Here is a 19,638-nt window from a genome sequence, read left to right as displayed (position 1 = left end):
ATATGTACTAAAATAAGAAATAACTATTTATATATTCCACTGAGTCATTTGTTGATTGCTTCGTATTGTTGTTATGAATTACAAATCAAATGAAAAAAGCGAAAGTAATACGCAAAACGTAAAATAGCCTATATGGACTTACTGAAAATTTACGACGATTGGGACTTCTGTGGGTATGGAAAGGAATTAGCCAACAATCGTGACATCTTTGTTTAGAGAGGGTGGTTTTGAGTAATCTTTCCACACGGACCAATCGATGATGACAATAAACGACCGAAATAAAAGTGTCCTTCATACTTTTTGCTCAAAGACAATGTGGATAATGCGTTCTGCACTTTTTTAGAGTTATGTATAATCAAGCTTCTGGGTATCGGCTATAAGTTCTTATCGAACTTATTGTATGAAATACCAAAATCCACCGTCAACCAGCTGACTGGTCCTTGCAAGTGCAGTCCTCTCTCTTTTATTGGAAAGAGTTCTCCCAGCCGTTCGAAACCAAACACGATTTCAGACAGGTCGACTGCCTGATTTCTTCACACTAATGTTGGAGAAGATAACAAGAGCCGCGGAACTGAGCTGCTCAGGTATAACTTATTACAGGAGCGTAAAACTGCTGACTCAGCGTTGGCGTTTCGATAATTTCTTACTAAAATTGGTAGTGCTTTTATTTCTTTACCAAATTTGTTAATTTATTTTTCAGTTAGGTGTCATCGATTAGGTGCCACATGCTAAGTGTATAAATAATAAAGAAGATGAAACTTTCACTTCATCGGCCAGTTCCACCTTTTTGAAGTTAGATAGAGAAACAATGCGCGTAGGTCTGGTGGTGAATGAGAACATCATCATCCTCTGTCATCAGGCAAACAGTCAGAGCATACGCGTCTATACACCCACGTCACTGTTGACAATTATAATTTCGAGAAAGCAGAGAATTTCGTTTACTTAGGAACCGATAATAATGTCAGCAACGAAATCCAATTCAGAATCACGCTTGCACTTAAATGCTCCTTTGGACTGAGTAGATAATCGAGAAGTAAAGTGCGCATTCGCCGTAAGTCACTAATCATGCCTGTGCTGATGTATGGCGCATGCACAATGACAATGTGCAATCAAACAGCTCTTGGAGGAGTCGAGAGAAAGATGTTGCTGAAGATTTATGGGCCTTTAAGCGTTGGTGGCGGTCAGCTTTATGAGCTTTACAGCGAAATAGGTATAGTGCAGTGAAGTACAGTGGTGCGGCTGGGCCATATCCTACAAATGGACACAAATACTCCAGCTCTGAAAGTACTTGACGCGGGACTCGCTGAGGAAGAGAGGCCCCCACTGCAATGGAAAGACCAAGTGGAGAAGGACTTGGCTTCACTTGATATTTCCAATTGGCGTCAGTCGGTACAAAAGAGAAACGACTGGTATTCTTTATAGGACTTAGCCAATACCGCTCAAGCGGTTACAGTGCAAACAAGAAGAAGAAGATAAAGAAGCATCTGTTGACGCGAGATTATCAAGTGGCATCTCGACAACTCCTACACAAGTTCTAATAAACATAGCCTAGTGGATTCGCATTTAGGACCTGACTTATCGACCTGTAGACTTCGTGGACCCCTTCCAGTGAAGAAGCGAAACAATGCCTCGAATAGACCCCCCTTATTATGACGATCACGGAAAATGTTTAAAGGACTACGATTTGAGGTCATGCACCTGTAATGTCCGGACCGTTAATGAGGAAGGTGCCTCTACCCGGCTGGTTGAAGTCCTCGTAAGAACAAAAGCTGACATCACCGCCATCCAAGAAATGCGTTGGACGGGGCAAGGCAAGCAACGCCTGGGGCCCTGCGACGTACACTATAGCTGCCATGTAAAGGAGCGCAAATTCGGTGTTGGATTTGTGGTGAGCGAGACCCCGTCGCCGAGTACTGTCGTTCACCCCGGTGGACGAACGTCTCGCCACAATCCGCATCAAAGCAAGATTCTTCAACATTTCGTTGATTTGTGCCCAGGCGCCGACGGAAGAGAAGCATGAACTGTCCAAGGATGACTTCTATGAGCGCTTGGAGCGCACATACGAGCGCTGCCCCCGCCACGATATCAAAGTCGTGCTTGGCGACTTCAATGCTAGGGAAGGAAAGGAAGGGATCTTTGGAACCACCGTCGGAAAAGCACAAAAAGGTCCATCAATCTTCGTAGCTGTCTCCAGTTCAAAAACCGAGAGACAAAATAGATCATGTTGTGAGAGACGGAAGGCACATTTCCATTATTTTAGACGTATGTCCACTCCGAGTCCCAAACTTCGACTCGGAGCACTAACTTGTTGCAGCCAAAATATGCACCCGCCTTTGTACAGCAAAAAATGTGCGCCCAAATATGCAAGGAAAGCTTAACGTCGAAAAGCTGCAATCACAACAGACAGCCAATGCATTCGCTACTCGACTCTCACACCTGCTCTCAGAGAGCACTCTTCAATAAGCCGACATATGCGAGCAGTGGAACTACATTTAGCGCTCATTAAGTACCGCCGCCTAGAGGGCCACGCTGCGATGGGGCGCAACGCACGCTATGGGGCACCGCTATAGGGATCTGAAGAGGTAAGGGTGACCGCAATAAGAAGAGAGAGGCTGAAATACGTTAGGGCGAAGAGTTTGGAATGCTGGCCGACAGAAGAATGGCCGAAAATTTTACCAGAGATTTAGGCGACTAACGGATCCCAAAACTTTCGTCTTCTTCTACAAAGTGCGGGGCATTCGCACTTGCATTAAAGGTGCCGCAAGGTTTCTTGAGCAGAAGTCGTTTTGGGGAATCCCTAAAATCTCCGCGTGACTTCCGATGGCAACATGGCTTATTAGCAGACCCACAGCTGCGGCTAGGCTCCCTCTGCTCAGCAAGAGGAGATCCTTCGACTTTGTCCCATTTTGGCCACGTAAGCTTCGTACTGGTGCAGGTGGAAAGACTAGCCCACCTGTCCTTTGCTAGTTTATAAGATAGTTTCCTTAGAATGGGTTTGCAGGTAGCGGCGAGCGGCATGCCTAATCCCCTCCAGGCCTGCGAAAGTGGAGCGATATATATATATATTTTCTTGTATTTACATAACGTTTCATTTGTCCTTGCTCCACATACTCTTTATATATGTATACGCCAAATTCATAAAAATATGAAAATGCGCAAAGATTTTTTGTATGAAAAATGAGCAGAATGTTACTCATACGCCATGTACACTTGAAAATATATCGAAAACTTACCCATAGAATAAAAAATTAACTCGATTTTCGGGATCAGCGAGCATTTGTATATAAACATTGGGTATGTAGTGGCGTCCGTTGAACATTTTTCCTGCAAACCAGTGTTATTTTTTAGTTTTTGTCTTTTTTTAGTGCCTTCGTTTGCCTTTTTGCTATTTCTATGCCTTTTCTCTGCCTATTTCGCTATTTTATTTTGCCTTTTCCAGACTATTTCGTTATTTTATTTTGCGTTTTTTATAGGTTTTTAGGTCCTAAAAGTCCGTTCCCTGGTAATAAGTAATCAAAACAACACCGCGATGATTGACTTTACCGATCCAAGTTTCACCGATCATAATAACCCAATAGTGGAATCAATAATTCTTTGCTTATGTCATAAAATTCCGAATTTATTTAAACATTTGACCGAGTCAAGTGCTTTTAGTGTGGCCTGACTGTCTGAGTAGATGAAGATGATCTAACATATTGCTTCTCTTAGGTAAGTGTTCAACCGACTCCTGTATAACAGTGACTTCCGCTTGAAAGACGCTGCTGTGGTTGGTTAAGTGAAATTTTATTTCCAGCCCTAGCCGGACTTGTATAACCAATACATGATGCTACGGGATAGCTTCCAACTACGGCCAATCGTCGCCTTAAAGCTTTAGAGGGCTATAGTTGCTTTTTTAACCCGCTCTTGTACATTTTGTGCCCCTTCAGCTTTTTGTTCCGTACTACGCCTAGATATTTTTCGGACTCCCCTAGGTTCAGAATAATCAGCCTCAATGCGTACAACTGCACACTACCACAAGGTCTCCGTATACGCATTGACGTTGTAGCTTCCCTCCATCCCACTTCCAGGGCCTGCAGTAATTGATTAATTGCCNAAACATTTAGGGCTGGTTTCTCCAACTCAACTTAACTTAGTTTAGCCACTTTTTGGACTTAAGTCAAAAGTTAGCCTACGTTTTACACAGCTTATTCATGACTAAGCCAAGAAAATTGGCTTAACTAAGTTAAGTTGAGATGGAGAAACCAGCCCTTAAAGCTTCATTTAACTCGTTCTCAACGCTTCTATATTCTATATATAATTCAGCGCCCAATATATTGTATTAACTTTTTTGTACTTTAAGCAACTTTTTCGTGAGTAAGACGTTTTTTGTTAAAGGAACAGTTGTTTTATCATTCTTCTTTACCGCGTCAATTTCAAGTGATAATTGCGTTTGCGAATACGATTAATAAAGTTCCGTGACAGACATTGTGGAGAGTTGAACTACATCTACCTCTAAGATGATTGTTTTACTCACGGCCCACTGTACGTAGCTATGAATAGAGTAAGGTCCTTCAATAACTTAAAAATTAAGTTGGATTCTCGTGTCTCCCGCAATACAAGATTAGATGTTGTTTTCACGAAGTTTTCAAATAAGTTCTGAGCTAAATTCTTAAGAATTTTCATGAATATCATGTTTTATTTTTAACTTAAGTTCAAATATTAAATATTAGTAAGTATTTCTTTACTGCATTTACTCGGTAAAATAAAAATACGAATACAAAACCAACTGGATTTCAGGAAAAGCATTTCTTAAACATGCACAGGTAAAAAGGTGACAACTCTTTTTTTGAAATTGTTCAGGATAGATGAAAAATGAGGAATGGAATTTTGACCGTGTGAATTAAGGCCTCCTTCTTATTTGTTTGGCGATCTAATTTAATTTTTTGATCGCGGCCTAACTTCACTTGCCAAAATGAATTATTTCCGCCGACCTAATTTCATTTTTTCATCGCGGCCTAATTTCATTTGGCAAAATGAATTATGCCCGCGCTGCCTAATTTAATTTTTTGATCGCTTTTGAATTGGCAGAATTAAACTATCCACATCAAATCACAAAACAAATTTTATTTTTCATTTGGCCGTCAAATCAAACCACAAAATAAAGAAAGGTGTTATCTGCAAAAGGTGTTCAGGGAGCATTCTACTTAGTGAGGCTTATAATCCCTAAGCGCGGCCGCTTTCTTTCAAAAAAGGTTATTTATAATAAAAAATTATAATTTTTTTCGTTTTTGGTATTTTTTGCTTAGGCTTTAGGTCATTTTTGGATCGCGGCGTAGTTTTACTTGGCAAAATGAATTATGCCCGTGAGGCCTAATTATCATTTTTGGACCGCAGTCTTAAACTCGCGGCCATAATTCACGAAGCCATGAAAAATAGATGCAGTCTCGCATTATCTGTCATTCTGCATCAAAAACTAAATAAAAAATGTGCCAACGTTTTCACCTTGAGGTAGCGATATGTAAATTATTGTTGCATTTCTCGATTTGCACTTTTTTGTTCCAATACAAATGTACTAATTTTTCAATCTATAAATAGTTCTTTTGAGTGCAATTTGTTTTAATTACAACACATCGTTTTTATTTACCATACACATATGTACATATGCAGTTGTACATTCTAATACGTAGTACACTAACAAATATGAAGTTGTAATCAACAGAAAATAGTAGGTTACCCCATGGGTCCTATGACTACCAATTAAAAAATAAAAGAATGGCTAGACGCATTAGCGGCTCCGGTGCACTTGCTGATAATCGAAATGCGAAAATAGCATACCTCATTATTTTTGTCATTTTTAATGCATAATGAAAGGCGGTGACACAAAGTTACGTGCACTATCAGCTAATTGTTAATTTAACAAATTACTACAGCATAATAACAAATGTGCATGGTGCGGTATACTTGAGCGAAGAGTAAGCACCCTACAGCAATTCAGACTCGCCCTAGGTTAGCCCTCAGATAGTCGCTATTGTTACCAGCACTAGTCCCTCACAATTCCCCTGCCAACAGTTTCAACTGCCATTTTTAGCATTGGCGTGTCATTGGAAAAGGACCGGTCTAATCAACAATGACCGTAAGATAGTCCTGGACTAGTCCAATTTTGGAGACTTTTTTCGTTGGAGTAAGATTAGCTTTCTGCACTTCACAGATGCTTTTTCATATTTTGGAAACACAAAAAAAAGATGTATCATTTTATAACCATGTTGCCTCTGACGGCATTTGAATCCGGACCCTCCTGAAAGCTAACAAATAGTGGCAAGCATCTCTGGCAGTGAGCTAAAGCCACGAATATAATGTGTATTCAAATGTTCACTTTGAATCAAGGCCAACCAAGCGATTGGGACATTTACAGGGTGGTGTTCTTTAAACTTTTTTTTATTGAATTGCAAGACAAAACCCAAACTGAATTTTTCGTCTATCTCTAGACCGATTCCTTGGGGACTGGTCGAAAGCTGACATTTCGATGCAAGCAAATGTCCAATTCTGACCAGTCAAATTTTACCAGTTGAAATACTGCTCCTTTACGGAAAATTGGCCACCTTATTGCTGCAGGGCACTTACTGATTTAACTGATGTGATTAAGAAAAGCTGCATTCGAACACACACACATATGTACGTGTGTATACGAACACAAGCACACGAAAACTTTAAGTATTTATTGCCTGGATGTTACGAGTCCATTCACCCAACTCTCCTGATAAATTGCCCATACTTTTTAAGTTCCGCAAATGAGTTCGTCAACTTTTGAGTGGGTGCGTTGCAAATATTTTTATATAATAGATGATGCTCCCATTGTTTTAGCAACAAAGGCGTTACAAGGCTAGAATGAGTGGTGGCAAGTCAGTAGGGCGGTTGGCCAACGTTGGTTGGTAGGGGTGCAGGTGGAATAAATACACACAAGTAGTGTACTAGTACTTATTGTTGAAAGTTTAGTGCTGGCGCTTGGTCGCCCATCAGTTTGATACGGTTTGCCCATCTTCATCTACCATCGCCAGTTAAAATACTTGACTCCTCTGTAGATATATATCCAGCGTTGAATAAAGAAAAACAATAACAATGGTAACAAAAACAAAGCAGCATTATAAAAACAAAATAAAGAAAAGTAGAAACAACAGGAAGCTTACAAGCGTTGTTTGGTGGTGTGTGTGTGTCAACATGCCATTCAAAGCATAAACAAGTGCATTTCTATATGCATACATACCAGGGACGGATCTTCGCGGGGGGAAGATGGGGGAAATTCCACCGGATTTATTCTAAAATAAAAAAATTATGTATTTTTTACTACACTAGTATTATAAATTTTGAGACGAGCAACACGATCCCACTGATAAAAATTCGAAAAAAAATTAACACCTTAATTTAAAAGCTTGCTTTTGCTTTTGTCGGAGAATGTACCAACTCGTAAGATTTGCTCATTTATCGAACGAAATATTCAAATTTTCGAGCAGAACCAATGGAAAGTTTGTTTAATTTCACATTTTGAGAATGTTTTAATAATTGAATAGTAAGATTGGAAACACGAGACCCACTCATACTATTCAAATAAATAACTCTCTACTGTGCCAATGTGTGTAAGTGAGGAAATAAGTATTATTGAATCATCAATTTTACTCCCCTTTGGGAGGAAATACTACCCAACTGTTGCCCAAGGAGTTGTTTCCATCCGGTTTACTCTCTTTAGAGACTACACGACTATTTTCTTTCAAGGAACGCTCTTTTTATACAGAGGTGTGTAATAGAGATGGTGGCGCATTAGACGGCTGCATGAATGCATTCAAAACGGCTTATGAATTATTCATATACAAAACGAATTAATGATTTTGGCTTAGATTTTTTTGAGTGAATAGATGTTCTGATATTTGTGTCGACATTACAATATTTAGTACCCAAGTAGTTGGTATTTACCCAAATTGTGGGTATAAATCATAAGTAAGGAAATTTTAAATAAACTAAAAGGCATTTGTTTCAGATCGAAAACAAATAACGCATATTTTAGAACGAACTTGTCCCATCACTAGCCCTAACCAACAATTTTTTTATTTTACAGGAGAAGCAAAAAACATTATAAAATGAGTATGAGTAAAAACTGGTAGGGGTTTTTAAAAAGTGGTATGTAACTGCGTTATTTTTGGCACTACAACTTCAACATTTTTATTGAAGGAGTATTTTAATACATCCTACCAGAATCTGTGAAAAACGCAGCTTCGAAAAAACCATATGTACATATACATATATATATATGTATATCTAGGTAGTATATGTGCAATATCTGTCATAATCCTTTCATTGCAACAGCGTCATTGCTTCGAGATACATAAAGTAAAGCTGAGCCAGCTTGGCGAAGACGAACATCAGACAAGCTGGACAATGAAATTATATACATACATACATATATATGTATAACACCCGGAGCACACTTATTAAATTTCAATTACTTGTTGTATTCATACCTCACACACTACTGAAAGATAAAGGACGCGTAAGAGTAGGGTTGCCACATTTTGAAACGGAGAAAGGAGTACATTTATATTTTCGATAGAAAAAAGCAGTACAAGACCTAAAAAAGGAGTACAATTTTTTTTTATTTATTGTGCAATTTATTGTTATAAATTACCATTAATTAGGTACAAATAAACAAAGATATTTTAGAAATCTTTTTCAAAGCAACAGTAAATGTTAAAAATAAATAACTAAATGGGCTGGCTTTCCAATAAGGGCGGTCGTTAAATAGATGTTGATCAAAGAGGGAGTGGGCGTGGCACCCAATTGTGATATTTGGCGATTTTTCTAAGGCGTCCCTAGGGACCCTTTCGCTCACCACCTCTTCAATGACCGCCCTTATAGGAAATTTCCCCAACTAAATTCTACAAAAGAATTCNTTGATATTGGCGATTTTTCTAAGGCGTCCCTAGGGACCCTTTCGCTCACCACCTCTTCAATGACCGCCCTTATAGGAAATTTCCCCAACTAAATTCTACAAAAGAATTCCAAGCAATAGCGGTTTTTTTGACGCTTTTTTCGCTTTTATCGAGTTCACTTTTTCGTATTTTTGCTTTGAGTTCGCGATTCGCTCCGCTTTAAAAATGAGGACGAACGAGTTGACCAAAGAAAATTTTACGCTTAAATGTCAAAAATACGCAAGAAACGCCGCAAAGAAAAAGTCATCGTGTAAATGCACGAGGATTTTCGAAGACCTTTTAAAAGGGAACGTGCCCAAAAACGCCGGGTGAAAAGTCGTCGTGTAAATTGGCTCTAAGTAGTGTTTGCCACAATATGAATGGCAAAGTACAGGGCGTAAGATAACTGTCGCATACGTTTTTTGAAAATTAAAAGGGTCCTTTATAGATGTTGCGAAAAAGAGTATTTTTTGTTAACTTTGTAAATACTTTACATTGATTTTATTAATCCTTATTTGCATTTGCAAGCATTGGGAGATAAGTTCATGCGGCACTCACGTCTTTTATAGGTGTACTTTTTCTTAGACTTTGTAAAAAAAAGAGAAAAAAAAACTGTATAGGGTTGGTCGTATGAATGCCCACCTAGGCACCGGTTCGGAGTCTTTTCGATTNAGAGAAAAAAAACTGTATAGCGTTGGTCGTATGAATGCCCACCTAGGCACCGGTTCGGAGTCTTTTCGATTGCTGAGTATGAGGCCTTATGTTGGACAAAAGACGGAGTATAAAGGACCCAAATGAGGGATATTAGCCTATATTTACAGAAGATATGTAATAAAGTAACCGATGAAGACTTACGTGCCGCTTGCGTTTTTCTCCCAAACCCGTTGGTAAACCCAAATGAAGGTTAAAATTTAAAAACGAATTAATAAAATTTTCGCAATATCTATAAAGGTGCCTTTTATTAAAAACAAAAAAAGCTGTGCGACAGTTATTATTTTACACCCTGTATATGATAAAATATTAAATAATAGCTGGAAAAAGGAGAACAAAAGAAGTATAAAAATAATAAAGGAGTACATTTCCATATATTTTTTTTTGGGAGTACAAAGGAGTACATTGCAATAAAAAGGAGTACGTATACTTCCAAAAGCAGTACGTCTGGCAACCATACGTAAGAGTCGGTGGGTGTGTGTGTGAGAAAGCGCCAAGCAGCACCCACCCACAAATGCAATTCGGGNAACCATACGTAAGAGTCGGTGGGTGTGTGTGAGAAAGCGCCAAGCAGCACCCACCCACAAATGCAATTCGGGCACCGCGCTAACTTTAACCTGCGTAAAGTTGTCATTGTGGGCTGCTGACCTCACACACATGCATACATATGTGAGTATGTATATGTTTATAAATATACATATGTATATACGTACATTCGTGAAGTTTCATGCGTGTGTAATAGTGTTGGGCAATATCGATACCAAAAGTAGTCAGAACTCGATTCTCAAAAGGATCGGCAGTACCCGATTTTTAATAGTATCGATACTCAGTACTCACAAAAGAAGTCGAAAGTACTCAGTACTCAAAAATATTGTGTTCCAATCATCATCTTGATGCATGTATTCAGTATCGATTCCAAAGTACTCAGTTTCGAATAGATACTTAAAAGTACTGAGTTCCACAATACATCGTACTGAGTAATCTTTAAATATACCTTTATTCAGAAATGATTGTACTTAATTTCAAGTTTGAGTAATTTTCAAATACAATTCTTGTACGCAGTACGGTTATCCATTTATTTGACGTAGTTAGGGATTAACAGACATATTAGTTAGATTGAATAAAAAGTTGTCAGCTTGTGAGATTTCTACACTAAGCATTGAAATGTTACCAGCATGTTTATATTTAAAGAAAGTACTCAGTACTCTCAAAAATACTCGATCCCTAAAACACCCAACACTACTAAATATGTACGTACAGTATTTTAAGAGGGTGACATTACTACGACCATGACTTGCCCTTTTTAACAATTTTATTATGTTTTATGCATTGCGTGTCAAATGGATGCGTGAGTGTAAAATACATAAATGGGTAGGGGTTAAGAAATTTTGTACACTACACCATGACTGTCTGCAGATGGATATAATCGATGCTAGACTATATAATAATTCACGGTACTAATGGGACTGCGTCGCTGACCCATCATGTAAGTAGAGGCACCCCACAGGGAGGCGTTTTCTCAACATTGCTATGGGTAAGATCTCACCAAAGGGGCGTCAAAGTTGTGGCGTACGCCGATGATGTGGCGCTGGCGGATATGGGCCCTTTCCTCTCAACTGTAAGTGAAATACTTAAAAGAACACTGGCAAGGTTACACGTTTGGGCCACGGAAAGTGGGCTAAGTGTAAAGCCAGATAAAAACGAACTTATGCTATTCACAATCGGAACAAAATACCCGAGTTCAAAGTAGCGCCGCAAGATGGTAAGATGCTTAATCTATCTTCTGGCGCGAAGTATTTGGAGGTCATGCTTTACCCCAAACTGAACTGGAAAATCAACATCGAATATCGTAGACATAGCATACTATACCTACAAGAGAATCTTCAGCAGGAATTGGGGACTAAAACCGAAACTGGTGATGTGGATGTATATCGCCATAGTCTGGTGGCCGGGAATAAACGAGCAGTATATTGTAAATAAACTAGATACCTTACACAGAGCAGTGGGGGCAGGAATAACGGGCGCCCTTAGGTCCTGCCCGACAGAAGCGTTAAAAGAAGTGGCCATGAAATCTGCAGTCAAACTCAGAGAGTCAGGATTATGGTGAACACGCCAATTTGGGTACGGGACGATCATCAACGAAATACAATCACGACAAAATACCGAATATATGGTATCTAATCTCAGTTTCGAAAACATATGGGTGCGAATCCCTTCCAGAAGAGAGTGAAGGAGGGGCAGAGTGGCCGATAAAGAGGCAATCTTTCTCTACACCGACGGCTCAAAGATGGCCTGTGGTGTGGAGCAGGTGTATGCTCCGAGGAACTTTGCGTCACGTCATCCCTCCGTCTAGAAATTGAGGCAAACTTCTTTCAAGCGGAAGTCTTTGGCATTCTTGCAGCTGGTAAGGTTCTAGGAAAAGGCATCAGCCGAATTCAGAAGGCAACAATATACTCTGACAGCCAAGAAGCTTTGTTAGCACTAGCATCTCCGATAACCAAATCCCAGCTAGTCCAGAAGTGTAAAACGGAATTATGCTCAGTGTTGGCGTCAATAAATGTTTCTCTTGTCTGGGTTTCCGGCTACAGGAACATTGAAGGCAATGAGTTGACCGACGAATTGGCGAAGGCAAGAGCCTACCTTGGATTCGTTTAAAGAGAAATTGGTTTGCACTTTCTTGGATTGGCAAGGAGAAGGTGGCTGGGCATATGGACTTGTAAAATAGCTAAACTCAGGGGAAAAAATTTTGGAATTAAAAAAACGTGCTAAATTAAAAAAAATACGCATATGAAAGCGCACCCACCCAACTCGTTTTAAATTTGAGTATATACGTTATAAGATATGTGGTTGTGAAGTGCACAGATGCTTATTAAGAGGGGAACAAATTTAATTTTATGTTCCGTCTGATGGTAATTGAGAACCCGGACCCTCTTGGCCGCAACCAATTGTATCAAGCGTCTTTGCACACTCAGCTACAGTCATACATGTAAATGTGTTTTCAAATTTTGAGTTTGAATCAACATAACAGCGCGCGATTAGTGCATTATGTCATACCATGTATTTGTGTGACCGCTGTGCATGCTTTGTATACATATACTTTCTTAATTACATATGAAAAAGCATCCGAGACGTGCAAAACGCCATCCGTGTAGTGAAAAATGCTTAATTTTAATACGGGCGTATTTGAATTGAATATTTCCATTATAGGTATTGTGTGTAAAATGGAAAAATCGATTTTGTTAAGACTTTTCACTTGATTTAAATACGAAGATTTTTAAACGGTAATCAAATAAAAAGTTTGTATTCTTACAACGCGTTTTTTTTTTCTCAGAACTCTGGCCTGACTATAACACGACGAGGACACTAGACTTGCTTAATAGATCAAGGGCAGCAATATTTCAAATTGTAGCAACCATTACGGGCCACTGGCCCATAGACAAACATGCATAGAGAATGGGGCTCCCATATAATAGGGCTTGTCGCAGCTGTCAAATTGAGGGTAGCGAGGAGAGCGTTCAGCATTTTCCTTGTCAATGCCCAGGCCTAGCGGCTATTAGGCCTAAAGCATTAGCTAGACACATACAAACAAAACTAGCAGATATATCAGGATCTACTAAAGGTGACATCGGCAGATTCAGCAGGGAGTCAAGATGGTTTGACCCAGAAAACTAGACATGCATAGGAATTTATCATTTCCACGAAAGTGCATCAAAATGGCGCAAATGCGCTAATTGTATCATAGTAGTACTATGAAGCACTGCAACCAACCAACAAACCAACATTAGACCGTACCACCTTACAAGCAAACAAAAAAAATGCACCCTACATCGCATGAGTCGAAAATATTTTTGCAAGACATGAATTCATTCAAAACGGCTTATGAGTTATTCATATACAAAAGGAATGAATGATTTTGCCTAAAATTTTTTTGATTTTGTTATGTGTCGACATTACAATATTCAAACAAAGTGAAACTANATTTCGAAAAAAAATTGTTTGGCTGTACCTAGGATTCGCCATTTTACATTTTAGGGTGACACCTACGGTTAGCAATAGTTTTTTTTTTAATAGTTCTATTGAAATAATCAAAAAATCCTTAACAAAAGTTTAATGATTTTCGACTAAGTTTAATTTACTGTACATTAAAGGGCTGCATGAATTCATTCAAAACGGCTTATGAGTTATTCATATACAAAGGAATGAATGATTTTGCCTAAAATTTGTTTGATTTTGTTATGTGTCGACATTACAATATTCAAACAAAGTGAAACTAAATTGAAATTAATGACAATTTTTTGTATGGATATCCAAAAATATATATACGAAAAAACTTGTTTATAGAAAAAAAACTTTTACCAAAATAAGCTTGAATGATTTGAATGCTTTCCATTCATTCATTCACATTCCTACATTTGAAGGTAGAAAATTTAAAACAAAATGTATATTCATAACTTACAAAATTCCAAACACTGAGTGTTTTGTATGTGAAGTAAAATATTCAAATCTACTGTACTCTGTTTGGCTAGAAGTTTGAATGAATTCATGCAGGCCTTTACTGTACATACATACAATACAAATGTAGGAGACATTATAACATAAATGTGAACGTATGGAGTACTGTTTGAAATCTATTGCTGTCTTTTCCAGTTACTGCATTTGCCTGAAACTATTGTTAATTTTCGGTTGTTGCTCTTATTATACCCACCTTTTTTACAATTTGCATATAAATTGCGGTCGGCTTACAAATGAAGCGAAAATGTAAAGAAATTCTTAATTATGTATGCAGCAATGCATTAACAAAATATATAGCGCTTATCATAATTATACGACACCCACATATTGACAAGTTTTGAGTATTTATTTATTAATGATTTTTTTTTTTATAAAAATTATCTTCATTCTAACACATATTAATCCAAGTTTCAAACTTCGTACAAAAATCAAAAAAATCAACAAATTTCCATCAAAATTTCACACTTTTTATTCTAATTTTTTAGAAAATCTTTGGTATGCAATTTCATAGCGCTATCAACTCTAGTACAATAAAGTGCATGTCGGATTATTATGTGAAGCTATTGAGTCAATTGGACGGCCATAAATCGACCTCATTTGACCAACAAGAAAATTATCTTCCGACAAAAAAAAACAAGTAATTTTTAAGCAAGAAACACAACCGACTTTAATTCTCATATAAAAATTTAAAATTATCGTTAATTTCTTAATGATTCAATGATCGGATGTAAACCAAAATAATATTGGACCACCTGTGAGGTGACATCTTTCATTTAAAAAAATAATTATCGAAATCGGTTGACGTGGTCCAAAGTTATGCCGTAACATACATAAAAAAAAACAAAAAAACAAGTAAGAAAGTCTAAGTTCGGGCAGAGCCGAATATTAAATACTCGGCGCAAGTATTAAATATATGTTTTTCACCTTTCTGAAAGCTACCGCTACATGGTAAGCCGGGATGTATCAATTTTGAGTAAATTAGCGTCCTTAGATTTCGAAATATTGAAGTTTCAAGAATTTCTAGAATTAACCGTTATATGAAAAGCCGTAATTTTAGTCCGATTAAAATAATTTTCAGCGTTTTGCTTTCATGCGGCAAGCACAATAAAAATACCGAGTTTGGTACAAATTGGTAGAACGGTTACCGAGTTACATATATGTGATCATAAGTGGGAGGTTCCACGCCCATTTTCCAAAATTTTATCATAAACGTATTTCTTGGCAAAGAATTGTTGCAAGCGTAAGTTTTGAATAAATTAGCTTTAATATTTACTGATTTATCGAAGATTTCGTATTTCTCTAAATTACCCTTATATGGAATGTGGGCGTGGTTATTGCCCGATTTTATTGCCAAGATATAGACATGTAACCATAAGTGGGCGTGGCTATGCCCATTTTTCAAAAATTTATAATATTCTTATTTTTTGTCTAAAAATTATTATAAATATCAATTTTGAGTGAGTAATCTTCAGTTGTTACTAAAATATCGCAGTTTTCGTATTTCTGAAAATTACCGTTATATGGGAGGTCGGCGTGGTTTTACAGTCCGATTTCGCCCATTTTCAATACCAACGTTCCTTGGATAAATGGAACCCTACATACCAAATTTCGTTGAGATATCTCAATTTTTGCTCGAGTTATCGTGTACACGGACAGACGGACGGACAGACAGGAATGGCTTAATCGACTTCTCTATTCATTCTGAGCATTTATATATACATTTTTCTATATCTATCTCGATTCGCTTTGGCTTTTACAAACAACCGTTATGTGAACAAAGTTAATGTACCCTTGTGCACAAGTGCGCTCGGGTATAAAAATATTCCGACGAACTGGTAACCTCCTCCTTTTTGGAAGTCCGTTAAAAATATACGAGCGTGCCCGTACTTTGTCGCCATGACTAAATTTCATGAATGGGGTAGGAATTGCTACTCAAACCATCATATTGACATAGTTTTCTTGAGTCGAATTTATTTCGGCTATGAATATGCCCCATTGTTTGTATTTTATGTTAAGTACAGTCACATGCTGATATCTAATTCTTTTAGTATACAATAAGAACAGTCACAGGATATGTAAAACTTGATTTGCGGAACTAAACGTTGGTATTTACATACATATCCATGTATATGAGAAAATCTCACGAGTTATTAAACGACTTCCAAAAAAGGAGTGTTACCAGTTCGTCGGAATATTTTTTTTTTTTATGTATCTTACCGCATAACTTTGGACCACGTCAACCGATTTCGTTAATTTTGCATCGGAAAGTAGTCTCCCAGAGGTGATCCCATATTAATCTGGTTTAGATCCGATCATTGGATCATGAAATATATATATACAGTGAAAGCTCTTTCAAACGGACGCTCTCATAAGCGGACATCTCCCTTAGCCGGGCGATTTTGATGGTCCCAAGCTTTTTGGCACATTTTTCATAGAAAGTGCGCTCTATTAACAGGACGATCCCATGTACGGACGCGGACATAAAAGTATAGTTTTTTAAGTACCCGAAGCTCTATTAAGCGGACGCGAATCTCTGTTAACCGGACACTTAAACTATTTACGGACAGCTTTTGCCCACTGTGCGACAATTTCCTGAGAATTCGAAACAATGCAAACTCGAACAAATAATTCAGGGAATCCCCTCAAAGTAAAATACAAAATAATTAGAAAAAAAATGTAAATGCAAAGGTTATTGCCAGTTCGCAGATGTAATTTAAAGAAGCAAGAATGGGTCGTAAAAATGTGTTGTCTTTAAAAGAAAAAATAGAAATTATTAATGCTGCGCATAAAGAAAATCTATATGTTAGGGGTGCTGTGATTAAATTTAGTATTAGCAAAACTCAAGCTGCGGAAGTCTTAAAAAATAAAGATGAATTAAAATTAAAATGGTGCTCTGGCGGAAATTTAAACACCAAACGGAGATTTATTGGTTCTAATGGGTCGCAAATAGACAAGTTGTGTCTGAATTGGTTTGCACAAGTAAGAAATAAAAGAATTCCAATATCAGGGCCAATTATAAAAGCAAAAGCCCTTGAAATCGCACAGCAGTTAGGCGTAACTAATTTCAATGCTTCGGATGGTTGGCTCGAAAAATGGGAAAAAAGAAACAACATCAGCTTCAAAAGCATTCAAGGTAGAGAATTAGGCTTTCACTATTTCGTGCATAAATGTATTTTTTGTAATTTTTTAGGCGAAGCGGCGTCTGTTAATTTAAAAGCTCGACCAATTTTTGCAAAAAATCCCTACCATGCTGCTTGGTTATAAACCAGAAGATATCTATAATGCTGATGAAACCAGACCTTGACTTTTAAGGGAGAAACTTGTGTAGGTGGAAAACTAGCCAAAGAACGGCTAACAGTTGTATTTTGTATAAACATGGCTGGCGAAAAGCAGCAGATGCTAGTCATTGGTAAAGCTGCCCACCGGCGTGTTTTTAAAAACATAAATGTGAAGGATTTGCCAGCTATTTGGAAATCGAATCGAAAGTTCTGGACGACTCGTGAGACAATGACAAAATGATAAAAGAGAATAGAAAGATTTTGTTATAACGCCACTTCACATACCAGAGAAAGGAAATTGATATCATAAATTTTGTGTTTCTAGTTCAGCTTTCGTCACTCGAAAATTTTACCTCAAAGAGGTGTTTTATTTGATATCAATTATTTTAGGGGTAGTAAATTTAAAATCGACCAAAATACAAACAATAATCTAAATGTTTTATTTTTCTCAAATAAAATTGCTAAAAACGTCATCTAAATCTAAATTATGTATTCAAATCGATGTGTCCATTGAAACATATAATTTTTCGAATACGGAATAAAGAGAAGAAGTATGATCATATCCTTTGTATTCGAAAATTTAAAAAAAAAATTATGAGAAATGATAAAAACGTATCAACTTGGTAACTCAGAATAAAATCGACTGACCAGTTTTTGAGAAAATGCTCGAAATCTCTATTTTCAGCAGGCCGATTTTTTGTTTTCAGGCGATAACTTTATGATATATTTATATTTAGATAACTTGTTTAAATACCCTTCTACCGATATCCACTTCAATGGCATGGAATAAGTGGTGCGACCTCGGTGGTAGTTTAAAAAATTGCCTTTTTTCGAATTTCAGGCACCAGCCACGCTCACAAAGGCCTACGAATCGAAACATCGTGGAACAAAACCTTCCTGTTTTTTTGGTATTTTAATTCTTGAAAGTATGAAATAAATTAAAAGAAGGTACGTACAGACGCTACAGACATCGCAAAGCATCTCGTAATGAAGACACGAACCAAAACACATTTAGCTATATCTCTTTCCAACTAGTAGCCGGAACTTAATATATGTATAAGGTAACGTTTGAAAGGTATTGGCCTATAGAATAACACTAAATATGTTTGGTGCATCCACATACCCCCTTAAACCGGCAAAAGCAAAAAAATTAGGGCTGTGCGATTATTCGATTACTCGAGCAAGTTGGTTAATCAGTTATTCGGTTAATCAATTACTCGAGTAATCAAGATTTTGATTACTCAAAACGATGATTAATCGAGTTACTTGAAATATGATTACTCAAAAAAATTAATTTTGCTCGTTAAAAGAGTTTGCTTTGGAAAATGCTTATTTTCTTTTTTATATTCTGTATATGAAAAAAATATGTATGTATGTATGTATTTCATTTTAATTTTTGAAAACAGAAACGTTTTTTTCAAAGTATCAAGGAACTTCAATTGCTTTATATGTATGTATGTGAAGAGTACTTTGAAATGTTGATTACTCAAATATTTTTGTTTTTGGTTAATCAAAATCTTGATTACTCGAGTAACTGAACTTTTGAGTAATCATAATTTCCAATTAATCGAATAACTTAGTTATTTACTTTATGATTAATTAAAATTTTGAATAATAAATTAATCGCACAGCCCTAAAAAAATGTTTTTTGTTTGGAAACATTTAGTCTAATTTTTAAGAATCCAATTAATCGTTTATGAAGTTTGAACATTTGAACATTTTCTGGACACACTCTGCAAGACTTTTCCAACGATACCTCAAACATGTCGATTGGACCTCTGGATAAAAACTTCAAAATCTCGTGTATATAAAATATCTCAAACATGTCGATTGGACGTCTGGATAAAAACTTCCAAATCTCGTGTGTATATAGGGTTCGAAATTTCAGACTTTGGTATCGATACTGAGTACTCATTCTAGCATCGAGGTCATGGTATCGATACCCTAAAAGTATTAGGGAAAAAGTATCGATACTACTCAGTATCGGACTCATTAAAATACGTTTTTTGGATACTAAAATTACTTTATTCTTCAGTCATATATCTAGTTATTTCCTGAAATTAAAACAATAGAAATTTAAAACATTTGATTTCCAATTCACTGCAGAACTTACTTTCCTGTTAGAAGTAATTTTAACGTTAAATGAACTAAGTTTCATGAATTTCAAATTTTATTAAGACATTTTTTTAAACTTTTTGGGT

General features: G+C 37.0%; 1 protein-coding gene across 1 annotated transcript; it reads left to right on the top strand.

The window, feature by feature from the left end:
• Positions 1-16,821: 16,821 nt before the first annotated feature.
• Positions 16,822-17,641, top strand: LOC108376030 (tigger transposable element-derived protein 3-like). The gene is made up of 2 exons (XM_017632204.1): positions 16,822-17,292; positions 17,350-17,641. Exons 1-2 carry the CDS (start codon positions 16,887-16,889, stop codon positions 17,421-17,423), a joined length of 480 nt encoding a protein of 159 aa, XP_017487693.1. The 5' UTR covers positions 16,822-16,886; the 3' UTR covers positions 17,424-17,641.
• The last annotated feature ends 1,997 nt before the right edge of the window (positions 17,642-19,638 follow it).

This window comes from Rhagoletis zephyria, unplaced genomic scaffold (assembly GCF_001687245.7).
Source record: "Rhagoletis zephyria isolate East Lansing unplaced genomic scaffold, Rhagoletis_zephyria_1.1 Rzeph_scaffold_09817, whole genome shotgun sequence".
Classification (NCBI taxonomy): domain Eukaryota; kingdom Metazoa; phylum Arthropoda; class Insecta; order Diptera; family Tephritidae; genus Rhagoletis; species Rhagoletis zephyria.
Note: the sequence above shows the minus strand (reverse complement) of the source record. Positions and strands in the feature narration are given on the sequence as shown.

Coding starts and splice junctions, on each gene's coding strand:
- LOC108376030 (XM_017632204.1), top strand. CDS start 16,887: ATGGGTCGTAAAAATGTGTTGTCTTTAAAAGAAAAAATAGAAATTATT. Junction 17,293..17,349: donor CAGCTTCAAAAGCATTCAAG/GTAGAGAATTAG, acceptor GTAATTTTTTAG/GCGAAGCGGCGTCTGTTAAT.